The sequence below is a fragment of the Varanus komodoensis genome, unplaced genomic scaffold (assembly GCF_004798865.1).
Source record: "Varanus komodoensis strain SLA01 unplaced genomic scaffold, ASM479886v1 scaffold11, whole genome shotgun sequence".
NCBI lineage: Eukaryota > Metazoa > Chordata > Lepidosauria > Squamata > Varanidae > Varanus > Varanus komodoensis.
Window position 1 is genome coordinate 33,493,766 of NW_025335317.1, and position 20,551 is coordinate 33,514,316.

The 20,551-nt window shown below is 45.0% G+C and overlaps 1 protein-coding gene across 1 annotated transcript in view; it reads right to left on the reverse strand.

The window, feature by feature from the left end:
• CACNA1G (calcium voltage-gated channel subunit alpha1 G) overlaps positions 1 to 20,551 on the reverse strand; it is a 385,442-nt gene that overhangs the window by 144,976 nt on the left and 219,915 nt on the right. The window contains exons 8-9 of the mRNA XM_044420034.1: positions 14,876 to 15,671; positions 9,605 to 9,966 (exon numbers count right to left, since the gene is read on the reverse strand). Of these exons, the coding sequence (XP_044275969.1) occupies positions 9,605 to 9,966; positions 14,876 to 15,671 (1,158 nt within the window). The remainder of the gene's footprint in view (positions 1 to 9,604; positions 9,967 to 14,875; positions 15,672 to 20,551) is intronic.

Below are 20,551 nucleotides of genomic sequence, written 5' to 3' on the forward strand. Positions count from 1 at the left end.
GACCTGTTTGTACCATTCAAGAATGAACAAATATTATTCTAAAACTCCAAACTGAAGAAAAATCTGAAACTCAAAGAAACACTGAGCACAAAAACATCACAAAATGTCACAAGGGTACAGACCACTTCTGAGCCCTTGTTTGTATCAGAGCACACAAAACACCTGCCACTTTGAACCCTTGCTGCAGAATTATAAGAGTCTTAGCTTTGACCAAACTAAGAATTATCTCAAATGTAGGAAGTCACCTCTACTCATATAACTTCCCCAAACTGGCCATGCTGTGCCACACTTCAGCTAAGTGTGCAAACACAATTCTTTCACCCCCTGTGTTCTGCTCCTGGGTTAAGTTTCTGAAATGTTTTAACATATACAGTGTAATCTGAGGAATGTCTCCTTTGAAGTAAATCCCATGGATTTCAGTGAGATTTACTCACAGGGGAAGACATAGGACTGCACCTATCTTCCCCATCAGATTCATTTTTCCATCTTTTTGCAAAAGGACACATTCCAAGAGTTACTTGGCAGGGAAGATGCCTTATCAGAGTGGGTCTGAAATTGACTTATCTTTAATATAGGTACTCAATGTGATTCTTTGCTGTTACAACTCCTAAGTTTCAAATGCCATGGATCTGAAAAAACCAAGCAAGCAGGCAAACAAGCACACTTAGAGCCAATTATCTGCTGATTTGGGCAATGCGGTGACATGCCCTCATTAGATTCTTACTCATTAAATTAATTACTCTCACTACCGAACAAGACATGGCTCTCCAAAAGCCAACCATCATTATGGGTAATACGTGCAACAGCCACCATTAACATTGATTTCATTCCAATAGGCTCCAACAACATAACTTTAATAAGAATAATTCCTGTTTAAGCAAGCAATTGAATTTTGTAAAGGCACTGCGCCCCACATCGTATCAACATACTCTGTTCAGCTGGCCTTCAAGGGTGTTTAATTGATTAATTCATGCAAGCTCCATGATGGGTAGAGAGAACAGACTGGAAGGCAGGGGAAAGTCACAACAGTGATGCCAGACTTCTGATCATTTGGCAAAGGAACGCTGGCACATCCCAGTAAAGTGACAGTAAAGCCATATGCAGAAAAGTGGAATATGTATCATGATTTGGAAAGTGGTCTTCATGCCAGGCTTTCTATTGCTAAGTAAAGGAAAGGGCCCATTCAGAGTGGAGAGGGAGCAAGGAGAAGGTGGTCTGCAGCCAGAGGCAGCAAGCAGTGAGCTCAGTGGGGTTTAGACATGCTAAACAGAAGAGAGGCATGTGCACGGGGGACTTGCGCATCATTTATGCTGACCTCTGCCATGCATCTGTGGTAGGCAATGGTGCCTCTGTGAGTGGTAGGCATATTTGGCAATTTGAGAAACTGCCCAGGCCACCAGCACAAAATGGCTGTCAAGGAGGTGTGGCAAAGGACAAGTGCCCTGCCCAAAATGTCCCTTGTATGCAAGATCAAGGTGGGTCTGCACCCCAACAACTAAACAATCCCTTCAAGCCCACCTTTTCAGCACCAACAAACTTATTTGATGGCATCCGAGCTGCTGATAAGGGAAGAGGTGGGGCAGCTGTCAAGAAAGGAGTCCTAGGGTGTACTGGTGCCCAGTGGCACCATATTGCCTATCTCTGCCATACACTGACTTCTTTCAAATAAGTTCATATCCTACTTATTACGCTGCTAGAAGCAAAAACTGATAATGGCACTCTGTGTGGAGTATAACCAGAGCTGCACTGAAAGTGCCTCTCCTTTGTATCCAGAATGTTGTGCTTTGGCTATCAGAATTTAAGATGGCTTCTGCCTGTTGGGTACCTGACTTGAGCAATCAATCTTCCTATTCTACTATCCCAATTCCACATTTGGCCAACCTTGTTTTAATAATACCATTGGCAGGAGAGAATAAAATATCACAAATATAAATTAGCATCATGTTGTTATTATAAGTGACAGGATAATCAATAAAGCAATCTGTTGCCAAAACACTTCCGTCGTCATACTGTGGAAAGTGTTTACTCATGGTAGGGAGGAAATTAATACTGTATGAGAGAATATGCAAGAATGCCTGTTTGTCTGAACCTGCCTACGTGGCCAGATCAACCTATGAGGCCCTGCTTAAGGACAGTGGAGGATTTTGATTTGGTCGGCTTTTTGAAGTGAGCGAGCCTGATCTGCACCTCCCAGGCGAATGCATGGATCACAGCTGTCCTTCTCTTTTTGAGCTCTGACTGTTGAATGACGCCATCCTTTGCTCAAAAAACCGCACCAAAATGTATGTCAAGATGCATGCATTATAGTTATATCCTGCCTTTTTTGCTTTTCAGGGAACTCAAAGGAGCTTACGTTATTCTCCTCTCAATCTTACCATCACAACAACAACCCAGTGGTAGATGGCACTGGGAGTCTGTGCTTGGCCCAATGTCACCCAGTAGAATCCATGGCAGGGCGGCGACCCCAGTACTCTCAAGTCTCAGCTGCAGCACTCTTAACTACTACACCATATGGTTCTTTAATTTGTTGCCTTTGGTATTTTTATTTATTTATTTAGGATGTAGACACCTCCTAGAACTCAATGTAAGATGTGGTTTGAAGCTCATATAATTCTAAGTTTATGGTGTCATTCATATAACAAAAAAGATAGTTGAAAAAAGTCCATGGAAAGTGGGCCTCTTTGAAACACGCTTTATTCAATGAGAGCGAAAGATGTATATTTTAAAAAATGCACATACTAGATACATAAATGTGGAATGGATATTTCATAAATGCACATGAATATTTGTGTGAAAAAACAGTAGCACTCACAACTTGGAATGGACATGAGTGGGAATAAGCTTCAAGAAGGAAATCAGAAAACTGAGAAGCTTAACAGTTGCTGATGTGCCCCTCTCTGCCTTATAATTCTGGTGTTTACTAAGCATTCCTGAAGGTACCTCTGAAAACTCCATGCCTTGATGGTGATAGCAGCATTATTACTGAATAACCCTTTACAAATTACTCCGATCCTCTTCTCCAGCTCTCACAGGCTTACTGCTATGCCCCCAGCTTGGCTCTCCACACACCTATCATTGCCACAGAAGCCACCAAGGATTTGTGACGGACTACGGGCAATCTCCATCCTTTCCAAGATGTCGTGAAGTTGAAACCAGCTGAACTCTCTCCTCCTCCTCCAGGGTACAGTCACAATCATCTTGCTTAGGATGGGTAACCAAAATTTGTTTTCTCTGCAAATTATGTCATGACTGCAGAGATGGAGAGGTCTTCCTTCTTCTCTAATTAGCTGCTAGCTCCACAGGAGGTGGCAAAGGAAATCAAGCAAGCCATCAGAGCGGGGAGAAAAGGGCTAAATTAAATGAGCCAGTAAGTTTCTCATTCCTGGTCTGCTACAAATCAAAGACCCTTGCTCCTTAACTAACACTCCTTAACCACAAATTGCAACTGCTACAAGGATGTCCCACATTTGGCAAGAAATGATCTCTTGAATTCTCTTGTTGACTCTGATCCATTTTGCAAGCGCATCTTCCTTACACACTGTGGCACAGATGGCTGATATTTTCACGCTGTAGCAGTCACTGGGTTTTAATGTTACTTAGTGACAACTTTACAACATTTGTACAGTCACCTGCTTGAGACCCCTGCTGTTTGATGCACTAAGGATTACACTTTAAAACTCTTAAATGAGATTAAGAAGCGCCTGAAAAGGTTACCCTGGTATTTTGCAAACTGAGCGTGCACATTAGCCACCATTTTCGAAAGCTCTTTCTTTAAATTTATTTTTTTTAATCCTATTGAATTACTTCCTTTTCTAGACTTCTAAGCAACAGTGTACAAGCAGGCCTATCAGTCCATAGCTCCTGCCTCATCTTTTCTTTCATCTGCTCATCTCCCTCTCTTTCAGGCTGGACCATCTCAGATCTACCTGCTTAGAATAAAGCCAAGCATCTGGCTGCCTAGTTCTGGTGCCTCTGACTCTGGAGCTCTGGGCCTGGCTGGGTCTCATACATGTGCTTGCAATTCCAACCTTGGAAGATGAGGTGTTGCTGGTGTGGCGGTAACCAGAGTGAATTAGAAGCGAAGGGCTTTAAATCTCAGGTGTTCAAGGCTGGTGCTTCCTTTCAATGGCAGCAAGAAGAAATTGAGAAGTCTCTAGTCTGAGCATTCCCCTTCAGGCAGGCTTTTCAGGCTGCTTCTCAAAGGCTCGAAGATAGGTATGTTTAAAAAACAGAACACCCACTCCAGCAGTTGATTGCCTCTGCTTTTTGATTGAGATTGATGGGGGAATCTCCTATGGCCTTTTTATACCCCCTTTTCATCCACCCTACCCCCCAATCAAGCTAGCGTTGTCATTCCCCCCACCATCCCAGGCATTTCCTTCAGAACCCTAATTATCCTTTTGCTTGGTGTTTGAAATAACGTTGGAAGAGGCTGTTTTATTTGCAGCTTTTACAGTTACTTTCCATTACCATGTGGTTTGCCCTAATGGGACCTCTGCCATGCATCCAATAATGTTTCATCTAATCCCTGGGCTACGATTGGAGGCCAATTTTAGTGCTGGCTGGGATAATTGCGTCTTCAGATCAATTGATTTTCAACATGTTAGGGGGTCCTCTGCTCAAAATAATTGGTGGAGTCAAGGTCCTCTCTCTTGCGGGGAGGCAGAGGAGCTGAATGCTATGTAGACTGATGAGACAGCAGCAACGCTGGTTCCCTGCTAGATGATGCAGAGGAGAGCATACCATTAATCTTCACAGAGTGGGCCTGGATGCGGAGGCTCAGTATGGCTGCATCCAAACGCATTTATGTCTCTTTCTGCTCACATGGGTCTTAACATTTCTTAGCAAGTTACAGACCCATTTTAAAACCAGACAGCAAATCTAAAACATGGGGGAAGTGTGCCACTTATTTCTATTAATAACAAAAGTTCCAATTTCTTCTTATTATGGAAACCTGGTTAAAGGCTGCTTGCACGCTGCTGTAAGTAATTATGACAGCTCCTTCTTTCGAAGGAATAGCTGATCTACCTAAAAATGAATGTGCCAAGATTTTTCATGTTTTTTTTATTTCATTTCAGTATGATATGCATGAGAATGTCTCATTAGTGGCACATATTTTGAAATAATAGGCAACACTTCCCAATGTGCTTAAGTCCAATAATAAAAAAAAATTAAGGTTAGTTGTCATGAACATTTAGTGAGAACTCTAAAATGTATAGCACTCTTCCTTTTGTTTTGAGGGGGAAAAGTCTGGAGGAGGAAAAGTCTGTCTCTTTCCCACTGTGTGGTGTATGTAAGAGATTCAGGCTATACAGATTAATACCAGAGCCGGCCCTATCATTACGCAACAGAGATTCATAGCATAGTAGAGTTTATCTGTACCAACCCACTCAGATGACTGTCCAGTTTTGCCTTGACAGGCAGCTGGTTCCACTGACATATTCTCTGACGGTGAGGAAACTTTTCCTGATTTTTGGCATGATTCTGGGTTGCCACAACTTGAGTTGAGTATTCTGTGTCCAACACTCTGGTATGAAATAGAAGATATCCTGTCCTTCCTCTTTGTGGCAAACTTCTATGTATGTAAAAAGTGATACCCTGTTCCCCTTCAAGACCTCTCTGATCAAGGTTGAACATACCCAGTTCTCTCAGACTCTTCTCACAGGGCAATGTTTCAAATTTCGGGACCATTTTTGTTGCCCTCCTCTGAACCCATTCCAATTTTTTGGCCTCTTTCTTAAATCTTGGTGCCCAGAACTGGGCACAGTATTCTACACAATGTAGCACCTTCAGCTGTCATGAAATCATCTCATTTTATTACTTACAGTGGAATCCTGGACATGTCTGCTCGGAAGTATGGCCCACTGAGTTCAGTAGGACCTACTCCCAGCTAAATGGATATAAAAATGTGCCGTTAACTTTCTATTGTGTTTCCACTGCTAGGGAGGAGTACTGACGAAATAATTTGACTAGCCTTGCCTCGGGGGTGAGCACGTTGTTTGCTAAAAAATATTTTCGGTCAGCCTGCATGATTGCTTTTCACAGAATATTCACTACAGCTGGGACTGTGGTTCTAGGGCTCTGATCCACCCCTGCCCACTCCCAGAGCAAGTTTGGGGGCTTCAGAGTAATAATTTCACATTTCAAAATAATTATTCCCACTCTGGGCCATTACAAAAACTTCTATAGCCACTTTTCCAGTAGGGGTATAGGAGAAAACAGTCACCAGTTTGAGGATCATAGGAATACTTGAAAAATTAGCCAGATGAATTGCAATACTAACCTGGTCTGGGCCACCAAGACACAAGTATGGAGGGCAACTTAATTATCCACTTCCTTTCATAATTCTCTAGTGCAGTTCTTGGCTCAAAAGACCTATCAACTGTTTGAAAATGTGTATTTTGGGGGAGAAATGCATTTAAGTTGTGTATTCTGGATAAATTTTGTTTAAAATTTGTATTTAAATGCAACTGGTTGTAGAGGTTAAAGTACACAATCTGCAAATTAATTGAGAAACAGGATAAAACAGATCTATGATGCCAGGAGCACATGCCAAAAGTGACATGGACCAGGAAGAGAGTCATTTGTCCAACCCTGGGACTTCCACCCATAACTGACATTTCTCTTTCCATTTGAGAGTTGCATGCCAAGAGTTACTCCTCCAGTATCAACCTGTTATCTCACTGCAGCATCACTGCTTTGGGTTTCACTCCCCAGGAACCTGGACTCTACGGCACATCAGTCAGTGATGCTTGCGGTGCTTGTGTCTCCTCTGCAGAGCCTTCTCCCCACACTAGGAATCGATACAAGGAAGAGGGAGTCCAAATAACCCCGAAGGAAAAACCAACTTTCCATTATCATTATTCAAGACTTTCAGTGGCTGTATTCTGTTTTATTTCTCCTATTCAGTATTCTAAGTGTGCTAGCATGTCTGCAACAGGTCTGACACTGAATTTTTAGCATGGCAAAACCAACAAGGGTAAGGCTTGGAGTGCATGGATATGCCCATGCTTTAAATTTGCATTAAAAAAGCAGGGAAGTTTAATATTAAAAAAAAGTCAAGTGCTCTTAAGACTCTTCATTCCTTTTTTGAACAATCTACCAATGAAGATACATTTAGCAAAGTTGATTCATTTCCTCTTAAGTTTGAGGAAAAAAGGTCACATTCACCATTTATAATCTCAGCAGAAAGACCAGAGCCATCAATTCTCAGCTCTAATTCCCTATCTCATAACTGTCAGATTATGAAACAACACTCTGTAAGCTGCAGGAGTTTACAGGGGGAAAAACACATCTTATTCTCTACTGCCACTTTAATCAGATGAATTAATAAAACAGGATTCAGCATTCACTATGCACCTCAAGAGTCTGGGAGAAAGAATGGGATATTGCCTTATGTTGGTTGATACTTTTGTTGTGTTGAGCAGATAGCACATGAACACATGCAAAGTACTCCTCCACTGACCACCTTCCTGCCTGAGTCTGAGATTCTGCAGTGTGTCTGGGCTTGTTCATATTCCGAGGGCCCCTAGCAGACCCCATGGCTCCTCATAACTCCCCTCCCTTCAAGGAATTATATTTTCTCATCAGCCTGATGAAAATGCATCAGTCGTGATTATTCATTCCCCTGCATGGCCACTGCGCTGTTTTCGGTATGGAAGGAAGGACAGAACTGTGAAGGTTGCTCCCTTCCTGTAGGAAGTGATAGCCAACTTATACAGAAATGACATTTGCACTTGTGCTTTAAACTACCCAAAATGTAGAATGTGAACTTTGCATCAAGTTTTCTACTTTTCCCCCAGGCTCCAAAGAAATGATCTGCTTGGCATTATTATTAAAAGAATGATGAATTTTAAAAGCAATCAGTCATTTTCTTCTTTTGACTACAGCAACATATTTTGAGAAAGGTCAGCAAATGAAGGTCAAACAGCACGTGGCAGATCCTACTGGTATGACCAGAAGAGTGCCTTTCCATTTGAGGCACAATAAAAACAAAGGTTAATCAGCCACATTGCATTAAGAGTTCAGAAAACACGCTTGCTTGAAGGGACACATGAAACACACCACTTGGGTCTCATTGAGCTCCCATAATGCACAGCCACTGATGCGTGAATACACTAGAATGGCACTGGGATCTACAATTACACCTGCAGAATTTAGTTCAGACATGGGAAGCTAGCTACAAAAATTAGAAGAAATGCACCTGTACTCAACAGCAAATGCCTAAACCAGGAAGGCCAAAAAGCTGGAGGAGAAGGAGGAGGAAAATAAGCCCCTCAGAAGGATGCCCTGATGCTCTACGTCAGGGATGGGCAACCTGTGGACCTCCAGATGTTTTGGCCTATAACTGCCACCATCCTTTCTTAGCATAGCCAATGATTGTGAGATGCATAGGCCAAAATTCAAGGAGGCTCAACAAGTTGCCTACCTTGGGATTTTTTTTTTTTTTTTAAAAGCCAGGTGGAAGCAAAATGTTTGATTTAAGACTTGACTGGGAGCAGCACTGATGCATGGCTCTGGAAACTGTAGCATGCTTCAAATCTCAGACTGAGACTTGCCACCATTAGGATGCATTGTATAGGGACAGTCTTGCTTTTGGTCACCTCAACTGACTGTTGCAGCATACACATGTCTAAGAGTCCCCCACAATATGATCGGCTTGAACAAAATAATTTCTAAGTACGGAAGACACCATCATCCACATTCTATGGTAAACGTTGCATTTGAAGTAACGCAAAGCATGCAATTACAGTACTTATCTCATGGTGCTCAGTTTGCATATTTCATGATATGTCGTTTGCTAGGTAGCTATTACAAAATCAAATATAAATGATTTATGAATACAAACAAATAGTTTGAGACATCTGGGGGATTCGTGGAGCTCTGCTACCATTGCTGGAAAAGCATCAGGACCCAGCAGTCTGTAAAGATGGCTTCACTCGCAAACTCTCAGCCTCGCCTACAGGCACTTCTGCAGCACCTGCTATCTTGGTCGCAATTACATTGCCCTGAGCACCTGGCCTCCGAGGCAAGCCCAAAACATTCTGCAAGACAAGAGGGCTCCCCCTCTCCATATTCCACAGGTAGAAGCCATCTGGATGCCAGCATCTTCTCCTGTAACTGTGGGCAGCAGGCGCACTTAGAGGATGCTGGGCAGGATGCATGGCATACACAACTCTGTCCTCTACAGCTGTCATCCACCCCACAGGCACCGCCTGGGACAGATGCTTCGCCTTGCCTAATGATGCTCGCCAGCCACCAAACTGAAACGCATCCGATCAGTGTTACGTCCTCGATCATCCTTCACACTTCCATGCCTAACCAAGTTCCAAAGCAGCAAATATCGCCATGCTCCATTCACCACTGCTGATCTCCACACTTACTAGCACAGAAAAATTTAGCAACGTTAAAGCCCTTGGAGTGCTTTGTGGCTTCATTTAGCAACAGACAGAACAAGCATAGCTAAGCAGAGCAAGGCATAAAAACAAGGGGTCAACAGTAATCAATACTGTGCGGTAGGAAAGTCTGCTCAAGGGGCCAAGAGCACAACCAGGAGAGAGCTAATGAGGGAGCATCTCAGTATACGGACCGAAGCTCTGCTTACCTGCTCGTGATACTCAATCCCCATGCTGAGGGTATTGATCAGGATGGCGATCATGATCCCACGGCCAAAGTACTTGCTATCCACAATCTTGCGGAATGTTTCACAAACCACCTTCCAGAAAGCGAGAAGCTTCAGCGTATTTCTTCCCCGGGCTTTCCAGGGCTGAGGATCTCTCTGATCGTGGTAGTGGGCATCTTGGGTGAACTCATACACTCCGTCGCTATCGGAGTCGCCTGCCTCATTGTCCACCTGCTCCGGACTGGTTGCCAAGGTCTTGAGGCAATATGGGCAGCTCTCGGGGCTACACGTACCGTCCGGCTTCCCACACTGGCTGGAGATCTTGCAGGAACCTTGGCACGGACCTGAAAGGAGGATGAACACCCTGTTCATTCAGCAGGTACCTTGGAATCCCTTTCTGGAGCAGCTGCACAGTCTGACAATGACTGTTTCAATTTGTAGCTTTCAGCAGAGGAAAGCTTAAAAATTTAATACCAGAAATATCTGCCTGCCAGGTGCCCTGCTTCATTAGATTTTTATTCTATTTCTTTAGATTATTTTAAAATATTGTTTAACTGGGAAGCTGACACAGTGAAAAGGGAAGTTCTGCTCTCCAACTGTATCTTGATTTGGGTTATTTCCTCATCTGAACCTCAGGCCCCAACGTAATCTTGTAGACAGGTTCTTGGCAAGTTGCTTGCTTTAGTCTCACCAATTTGCCTTGTGGGAAATGAATGTTTTGTGGCTGGCTATGCCCACTGCTGTAGCCATTTTATGAATAGGCACCCCTGCCAAGGCACCAGAGATAAGTGAAAGGGCAGAAACAGAGGCCTCCAAAGCAGGCCTTCCTGCCTCGCCCATCTGGAGAGGGAAATCCCTCAAAGAGGAGCACTGGTGCGTTTGGGGTGGGGCAGCTAGAAATATTCACATTTTTCCCACTTTTACAGGGGTCCTGTGCCCCTGGCCCCCGTGAATGTAGAGGGCCGACTATACATGATCCAACTTACATACAAATTTGACTTAAAGACAACTTTCCATTTTCTCAGGAACAGAACTCGTTTGTAAGCCAAGGACCACCTGTGTTTGAAATTGGTCTGAGTGATCTCCTTTTCAAACCTGGATTCTGGGATTACAACAAGGATGGGCTATTCACATGACTGCCCAGCATGGGTTATTTAACCAAGTGCCTGATCCTGCCTAATCTTGGAAGTAAGCAAGGTTGGGCATGGTTGAAATCTGAATGGGTAACTTAAAATGTTGTGAACCACCTGGGAGTTTTAGGTATAGGCAGTGCAGAATGTAAGGAACTGATAATAATAGTCGATTGTTTCTATGGATTGTTTTTATTAGCTTTATTGTTTTAATGATCCTGTAATTTAAAGTGTTGCAAGCAACCCAGAGACTCCACTTGGAGTAGGGGGCAGGATATAAATGTAAGAAATTAGAAATAAATGAATAAATAAAAAATGAAGCTGTAACATGTAGTGTGGATGCATCATCATCTGATGATGATCCGAAGGCTATGGTGATGATATGGCCGATCCATCAGCTGCATCCTTACCTGGACGAGCACTGCCTAGCAATGGTGACACACACTCTGGTAACCTCCTGGTTGGACTATTGTAACATGCTCTGTGTGGGGCTGCCCTTGAAGACGGTCCAAATACTTCAATTGGTTCGAAATAGAGCTGCTAGATTGCTGTCAGAGGCCAGTCACTATTCTCATATAACTCCAGTCCTCTCCTAGCTTCACTGGCTCCCCATTGAAGTCTGGGTCCAATTTAAGGTGCTGGTATTGACCTATAAAGCCCTAAACGGCTTGGGACCAGGATACCTGAAGGAACTTTTTTCCCCTATATGCCCTCCCGCACCTTAAGATCTGCAGCGGAGGCCCTGCTCCGGGAACCCCCCTTGACGGAGATTAGGGGACAGAATACCCAGAGGAGGGCTTTCTCTACAGTGGCACCCTGGCTATCGAATGTTCTCCTCAGAGAGGTTTGCCTGGCACCGACGTTATATGCTTTTCGGTGCCAGGTTAAAACCATTTTTTTTACCAGATATTTTAAAGTTTAAATATTTTAATTAGGTTTTTATCATCAGTTGTGTGTTACTATGATGGACTTACTAAGTGTTTTATATTGTAAGCCATCCAGAGAGGAACTGTAATGGATGGGATAGAAATACCCGAATAAATAAAAATAAATAAAAAATAAATGCAGGCACCATCTTAACTAGACAATCTTCACTGGGGAGTTGCCTTGTCATGCAAACCAAGTGTGGATCCTGTGAGAGTTAAAAAACTATCATACAATACAACAATCCCTGTGCAAGAGCTGAATATGCAAATGAGCATCTGCCACAGTTCTTTGTAGATTAAATAACAGACAACAAGCTGCTGTTCGTCATCCACGTTTGGTTGGGTGAAGAGATACTAGTTGGTCAATCCTGCTGGATTGGTTGGGACTGGCTAAGAATGAAAGAACTGAATATGATCCCCCTCCCTCAGGAATGTAGTTTGCCAGATCTTACCTTGGCATGTCTACATGCCCACCAAAGGGTTATCAAGTTGAGGTAGCCAAAGACTGACTCAGGCTTCCCTCCTTCCCTCTCCTAAGAAATACCCTAATTTGGTCTGAAAATGCAAAGAGCTGGAGTTGGGAGCAGGGTTGTTAGAGAAATGCTCAACAGAATCAAATGAATTTGGATTTCTTTCAGTCTGGCGTGAGGATTCTGCACCAGACAGCCTTTTTCCATATTACAGAGATTTCACAAACTTGGGGGTGGGAGGGGGGAATTTGTGCAAATTTGTGCTAGTGCTAATTTACACTAGTGCAACTGTGAATTAGTCCTGATATGCATTAGTGCAGTGGCATGAAATTCTCATGCATCCCTAAAAATATTTGATTCCATCAATGAGTGTACAGAATGAAAGCTGCTAACTGAGCAACTGGTGGCACATTGAGGGCACAGATTCTATAAAATCAATACATTTCCAGCAGATGGGGAATAATCCAGGAAAGCTCAGAGCTGGTAAAGTTCTACAGAGTTCTGGATTCTAGTGAGCAAGTCATGTGAATCTTTACCTATGCTCAGATGTTGTATTTGTAAATAAAGGCAAGTATTACAAAACACCAGTAATTCTCCGGTGACCCAGGGGAAGGCCGACTTGCAGCCCTCAACCTCTCAGCACTCAGAGAACTGGGGCACACGTTGCAGTCTCTCCTCAAAATGCTGAAGAATTGCTTATTTCCATAGCCTCATTTGTGAAAATGCGTGCCGATTAATGATCTTCAGAGTGTCTGTTACCTAAATTAGAGGGTGAGCAACAAAACTGACAGCAACATGAAAGGGCAGGGATAGCTGCCCACTGCCAGGAATGCACAGCCACTTCATTACATGCTTGGCCATTAAGGGGACTCAAAAAGCAACCAGCTCTGGTGGCACCTGGAATATTAGGTGCTGTAATTAGAGACAGCAGTGCAGCCAGCAAACTGCTTTTCTCATCCTGCTGTTTGCTGATACTTCACTGTTAACAGTTTCTCCACAAACACACCATTCCGAACTTATTCCTTGCAATGGCTGATCCCAGCAGACAGATGGTTCCCTGGCTCCCCACAGACAGTCTCCAGTTGGTGTCATCCACAGTGGAATAAGGAGTGTGCTCTGAACTCAGAGACAGTGTCTCTTTCATCATACAGCCAGCAGCAGAAATGCAGGTTACCTCAACTGACCCTCACCTCGACTTACCCTAATTCTAAACTTCTGGCTAATTGTCCCTGCTTTGCATCCATTTTTTTTCTTGCTTGCAGCACTAAAAATGCACTTATGGCAGTCCTGAAAAGTGCTTTGCAAAGGAGTCTTGAAAATCTCTCTAGTGGCAACCATTATTTTACACTAGCAGCCTGGTTCGTGCCTTGTGAAAAGAGTGCTATAAACATTCACATATTTGAGTGTATAAAAACCTGTATGACAGATGATCAGAACATTCAGTTTTCAGATTAAGTACCTCTTACAATTTAGGGTTGGATCCAAACTTAGAAATGTACACTGAACCCATTTAAATCAATGAGACAAATCAATCATGAGCAACATCAGTCTCATAGATTTCAGTGAGTCCGCCCCTGAGCACAGCCAAATATGAATTGTACAGGTTGTGTGCAGCCTGATCCTACGTGTGTTTACTTAGAAGTGAGCCCCTATTGGCTAGAGAAACAGGACTTTGTATAGATTATGTTTCTATGTTATCATAAATGGAAAAAAAAATGTGGGGGCTGACCCAGCAGGCTCGATGTTTCTGATGACTGATGTTGTTTTTAGTTTTTCTTTGTTTTTAGGACTAAAAATTTTGAATAAAACTTACTATTTAAAAAAAGGAGTGAGCCCCATAGTTTTCAGTGGGGTTGGATGGCACACACTCACAAGTAAAGACATATCACTTGCACGTTAGGCAGAGAAAAAGCCTACAATTCCCAGCATGCTGTGCCTAGGATTGGACTTGAAGAGATCAACTTCCTGAGAAGAATGACCAGTCATTGGCATGTTTTTCACTCTTAAGATGGAATGTGGGTACAATTTGGCAGTAACAACTGCGAAGATAATAATCTATTAGCCAACTTGAGTATTTGAGTATGTGCGGACAAACTTTCTTCTCTTTCTGTTTCATTGCTTGCAGACAAATGTTAAGGCAACACCAGCTCTCAGAACAATGGAAAGACTGTTCCAGTTACATTGGAGGCCTGCAAACCGAGGAGTAACCATTTTACCTGGACATGATACATGCAGCTGATAGACAAAATATGAAAGCAGCACTTCCAGTCTCCCAAGCACAGGCAGGCCAAGAGGAGACTGCTTAGAGTGGCTGGGTCGGAGTCTAGAATGCCCTTTCTTTTCACAGCAGTTTCCTACGGATCTCAAGTTCTGCAGCTGAAGAGGTTTGTATAACCATCCCTTTGCTACCAGCCTACATTTGCTTCCCACTGGTGGATTTTTCAGCCCTTTTCTCATAACTTCTATCTAAAGGCTAAAAAAATGCCAAAGGCAACCCAGTTGAATACTTGTTGATGAATTGGTTTCTCATGACTCTTTATGGATCATTGGATTAACTTCTCTTACAGCCCCAAGCTGAAGACAAGCTGAATTGCCCAGGTATCCCCTCACCTCAATCCCACATGTTTCCAGGGAACATCTAGATTGAAAAAGTACATATGGATTAAGGTGCGATATCCTTGGGAAGGAAGGCAGCTGGAAGGGTCCCTATCCAACCTCTGCACTTACCTGTGCTCTGTGTCTCTAGCAATTTCTGCATTGGACTGTAGGGTCCTGGAGGGATATTAAGGTTCATCAGGGTGCTGGCTCCAGGAATCAGTGCAGGCTCTCCTAAGCCTTTATCCTTCAGCAGCTCAGGAGAGCTACTTGGGTGCACAGTAGGGTAGACCTTGCTGCCAACTACCGTCCGGGGAAGCACCTCTGGCCCAGGTAAGCTGAGGCCAGGCTGAGGGAGAGATGGCTTGCAGTGAACTGGCTCAAAATGGCAGTCTGCATGGTAGATGCTGTGCACAGATTCGGTGTTGCCGGAAGCCGCGTGAGGATTGGCTGTTGGAGGCAGCATTAGCCTGTTGGCACCGTTGTGGAGGGAGCTGGTCTCCACGTCGCTGATCTCCGGGCTGGCCCGTGGCGCCTGCAGGCTTCCATTCCCCAGGTGGTAGTGGTGGTGGTGGTGGTGGTGGTGGTGAATGAGATGATGCACCGACGATCTTTTCCGAGGCCGGTGCTTGCACGATGGCCTCTCTGTGCTGCTCTTGCTGCCTGGGCTGGAGAGGAAGCCCATTTTCACCCCTGCTGTTCGGTACACCTCCACCACCTGCTTGCTGGCTTTACGAAGGATGTAGACGAGATACTTGAGGAGTTCGTCATAGCAGCTCCCCGGCTCGGAGAAGCTGGCCAGTGTGCTCGCGTTGGAGAGGTAACGGATCCGTTGCTCCTTCATCAGCTGGCTCTCGCGCTGCTTGGTCTCCGAGAACTGAGTTGCGATGACTACTAAGCAGAGGTTGATCATGAAGAAGGAGCCCACCTAACAGGGGAGGAGGTAAGGTGATTAGTCTTACACGGTCTCTGGAGCACATGTGTTTAATGGCCAACCTATATGACACACTAAGCACGCACTGTGCTGCTGACCCTCTCCCCATGACGCACAAGTCAATGTGAAGGGCACGAAACTGGATTCAGGCCAGCACACAGCAACGCGAAGTTTAACCTTTCTTCCAGGGGCTTGTTCTCCAAAATTTGAGCTAAAGCACATGACGAACTCCTCCCAATTCATCCCATCGTGGGCTTTCCAGCCGCCTGACGTGAGAGAAGATTTCAGAAAATTAGGTGGGAGGAGGGAGATCGAAACCTAGCTCCCACCCCACAGGTGCAGCATTCCCTTTCCAACAGTAGCTGGCCTCCTATACCTGGATCCTCCGTTTATGAGGATCCAAGCATACGGCACTGCATTTGCTGGGGGTGGGCCTTGGGCAAGGTGCTGCCTGCGAGCCTCCAGCTCCTTGCTGCTGTTACCGCGGCCCAGCTGCTATCCCTCTCCCGGTAGGCCGGACAGCACCGCCACTCAGAAGGAGAGGGCAAGGGAAGTGGATGTGACTTCCCATTCTCCTTGCTCTTACTACATCTTAGAAGCTTGGGAAAGGCAGGTGAGAAGGTGGGGCAGGGGAAAAAGGAGCAAGGGGCAGGGATCAACCAAGCAGCCCCTGCTGGAGAGAGCAGGTTCGGTGCTCAGCACTGCCGCCCCTCCATCAAGGGGAGAACCTTCCCCTCTGGAAGGTCTCCAGCCTCTGCCCCTCTGTGGTCCTTAGGCCCAGGAGCCACACAGGAAGTACACATGTGTCTTAAAATTACCGTGTGAGAAGCGCCTCACCATACAAGCGGATTCCATGTGCAAGAAAACTCAACTCCAAGCCCATTTCCATGGCAAGAGCAGTTGCATCTGTGTGACTTATTGCTTGTCCCGCTTCCCTCTTTTCCATATCAAAGGCTGTGAAGCAACCTCACCTCAGAGACTCCCACTCCGCAGCTTCACAGATCACATCACAGTTCAGAGAAGGATGGAGATTACTGGTAATTTAGTTCAAAGGGTTCCTCTAATTTTTGAGTCTTATGAGTCAATAATTGTAATTATCATGATGAAGCCGCACTCTCAGATGCGTGCATGCATGTTTTCATCACTTGAAACCTCCTTATGCCAGACGATTCCCTGGCAATGTTAGGAACCGATCTTCTTTGCTAAGGGGAATGGTGGAAACGCTGCTGCCCCGCAGCAGCAGCTGTCTCCAGCCAAAGATGTGGTAGCTTATGCCCAGACAGGCTTTTCATTAGGCTGTGTTTTGAGATGATGAAGATCATTATTCAGTCTGCATGTTCTGAAAAGCAGCCAGTAACCAGCCATGCTCTCCTGGCTACCCTGAACCTACAGATACCCTGCCCATTCATGCTATCTCAGCAGCAGGGAGATGCTGAATCATCTCCCTTTATTATATTGCCTTTCCTTCTGGTTGCTCTGAGCAGTCAGCTGTGGAGCTGAATGACATGCTATTGAGCAGCGAGGGAAAGATGCACTTTGATCATATCCCTCCAGCTTAGAAGGCTGCTAATCAGTCTCCTTAACTCTAAGGATTCCAGGCAGTTTCCTGGGCGTCTATGGGAGCATCCCCAACCCTGGCGCTCTCCAGATGTGTTGGACCACAACTCCCATCATCCCCATTTAATGTCCTGGCTGGGGAAGGATGAAGCAAGTTGTCTTTCTGATGATTCTGCAGCTGGGCTTTTGTTGGAAGGCCGGCACACTCTACAAAGCATGCCTGTGTCTCAGGCACTCATGTTCTGAAAACCTTCAGGTGAGACTGCTATAGTGCCCCTGTGCCCAAAACTGTCTTGGCAGAATTTTGGAAGCTGTGCAGAAGGCGGCTACTGGATTACAAGGATTTGGCATTATGATCATATAACGCCCATGCCATGCAATGGCACTGGTTCTCAGACCGCTTCCATGCTCAGCTGAAAAAAACCGCTGTCGATCTGTGATGTCCTCCAAGACTTGGAGCTAGGGTGTCTCTAGCTACCCACTTGTACATTATGTTCCTCATTGCTGGGCATCCTGAGGTGAGGCGAGTGGCTACTAGGGAGAAGACCTTCTTGATGGAGCCACACCAGTCATGGAAAGTTTTCCACAAGAAGGTTTGGCACTCAGTGAAAACAAGAAGCTTCCACGCCAAAGTTTTGCTCAAATAAAACAGTATTTGCCTGTTGGTGGAAGGAGAGCAAAGAAGGAGCCAACCTACGCAACCCAGAACTTCAGCAGGAAGTTCCACAGCCTGGGAGTCCAACAGCACCTGAAGAAAACTAGACTAGGGAAGGCTGCCTCGTAAGCAGTGATCAGAGAGGCCTCAAGCCAATGTTTGCTTAATCTAGGTGTCTTAACCCAACTTTCAGTCCAAATGGGCTCCCATTTAGGCATGGTTCAGCATCCGTATCAGCCTAAGAAATCCTGGATGATCTTGACAAGTTGTACCCCACTATTTTATTTGGAAAGCCCAAGAGCAATTCACTCAATTTTTGATAAGATGGGAAGTAATTGCTCCAAGGTTAATAAACGTCTAAATGGTGACTGCTGACAAGGCCTATCAGTTGTAACACTATGTGATGGGTCTGTTTTCTTAGAGCCAGTGAAGTGGGGAGAACACTTTCCAGTGCTTTATTTTTCCACATAAATTTTTCTGTTTCATACGTTCATTAGTAATGATGAACGAATGCCAATGGCAAATACAGTGTTAGGTAAACTTGGCAGTTTCTAGGCTGTAATTAACGATTTTCAGGTGATTATCCTAAGTGAGTATGTGAGAGAATACATACAAGTTACCGAATTACACATTTGTCTCGGAGGGAAATGGAACAAATGGGCAGTGACAGAGAAATGGAAGGTGCCCAACAACTTCCGTGGAAGAGAGCTGAACCCGGTTGAAACGGATGCCTGGTGCTCGGCATGTCATGCACAGTTCTCTGGGCTGCTCGCATTAATTCGTGTGGCCTTCTCCAACCCGGTACCCTACGTGCTGCTGACCTGCAGAGGATGGGGGCCGGCCATATTGGCAAAGCATGAGAGGTTGTGGGAGGTTGAATTACAGCACAGTCCTATGAATGTGGAGGCAGAAAGAAGCTCCCAGCATGCCCTGCCCTGCCTAAGCATGCTTGGGACTGTGCCCTTCGTCCGTCAACAGCTTTCAAGGCCTTTGTTCCTTCTATGCAAGCACTAAGGGGAGTACATGCTATTGTCTTTAAAATTTTACCATAATTTCAATGAAATGAATATGTAATATAAGTGTGCCTTATTCCTTCCCCTCATACTTCAGGTCACATACTTGTAGAATATTGAGACAAAAAGATAGCATTTAACTTTGTTGTTTTTTTTTACTTATATTTAGTAAACATGTTCCTCACCCTCTAATGATTTTCCAGTGCAAAGGGAATTTTTTGTACAGGTCCTTTGCATCAGAAATCAGCCTAATTTGCATTGGCAAATAGTCCAATTTACCTTTTCCCCCCTGAAAATTGCATCACTAGTTAGGGCATTGCCCAGCTAAGGGGATATCTTTCTGTTCCACTAATGGCGACATGGGCTTAAAACATTCCCACTGACATCTGACAGAGGTGCTTACCTTGACCTGGACTGTGTAAATAATTGTGCTCGTACAGGTGTATGTGCTGCAAAATGCCCCGCGGAGCAGGGTGTCAAGGGCACACTATGCTCTGGATGTGCGAACACCACAGGGCTCGCGGTCTTCCTTCTAACTACCCTCAGATGGCACTTATTACTTCAACCAGAGAGGGCTCTATAGCTTCTCCAAACATCTCATCCTATAAGATAAGGGTTGGGGAACTCTTTTCAGCTGAAAAGCCACTTTCCCTTCTGGCTAGCCTTTGAAGGACTGAATGCCAGAGGCAGCCTAGGCCAAAGCAAAAGGTGGGCAGGGGGCCATCTCCCCCGCTCCCGCACACTAATTCACACAAATGCATTCTCACAGTGCCCCCATATATTCACACCCACAGCTGGGGTGGAATCCAGCCCCACACCAGAGGCTCTTCAGAGACCTAATTGCCATGCATGGGGGTGGCTTTGGAGGAGCTGCAGCACCCACAAAGGGAGGGGAGAAGGAGCCATTCCCTTCCACAGCTGCAAGCTCAGCAAAGTTTGTCTGGCAATCTTGCAGCCAACAGGACTCTTTCTGAGCCGAACTTCCATGGCAGCGGCGGGGGAGGGGGGCATTCCAGCACACCTGCAGCATGAGAAAGGGTATCCCTTCTCCTTCCAGCTGTGCCAGTCCCTTGCCCCAGTTGTCTTTGTGCAACGACCATTCTTTTAAAAACGCCACTGGCCTGAATGGACATTTCCTTTCGTTTTTCCCAAAAGCCGAATCTCCAACCAGAGTAAGGGCAAGGAGGGGAAGCCAGACGGGGCACAACCAGCCAGTAGACCAGTTTCCCACCCCAGTGTAGCCTCTCCAGAGAGAACAGAGCACTCAGTGCTTAAATTCCTCCTCCTGCCCTTATAACAAAAATACTGTTCTTTCTTCTAGCTTTGTTGATGGCTATTTACCATACCATCGCCTCTGTCCCCGCACACATACAATCAGGACATATATCAGGGGTAAGGAAGGGAGAGGTAAAACCTAACTAGCTCAGCCAGGCATATTGTAAGAAAAACGTAAGGGTTACCTGAGGCCAAAACAAAACACTCTGGTACGCACTGATACAAGAACCAGAAAGAGATCAAACTATCTTGACTTGTCTTTGTTATTGCAGGTTAAACTTGAGGGTCATCTAATAGCAGGCATAAGATTGCACTACACAGTGGGCTCCCCCCCCCCACCTGAGCTGCTTGCTTCAGCATCAATCTCATGTTTG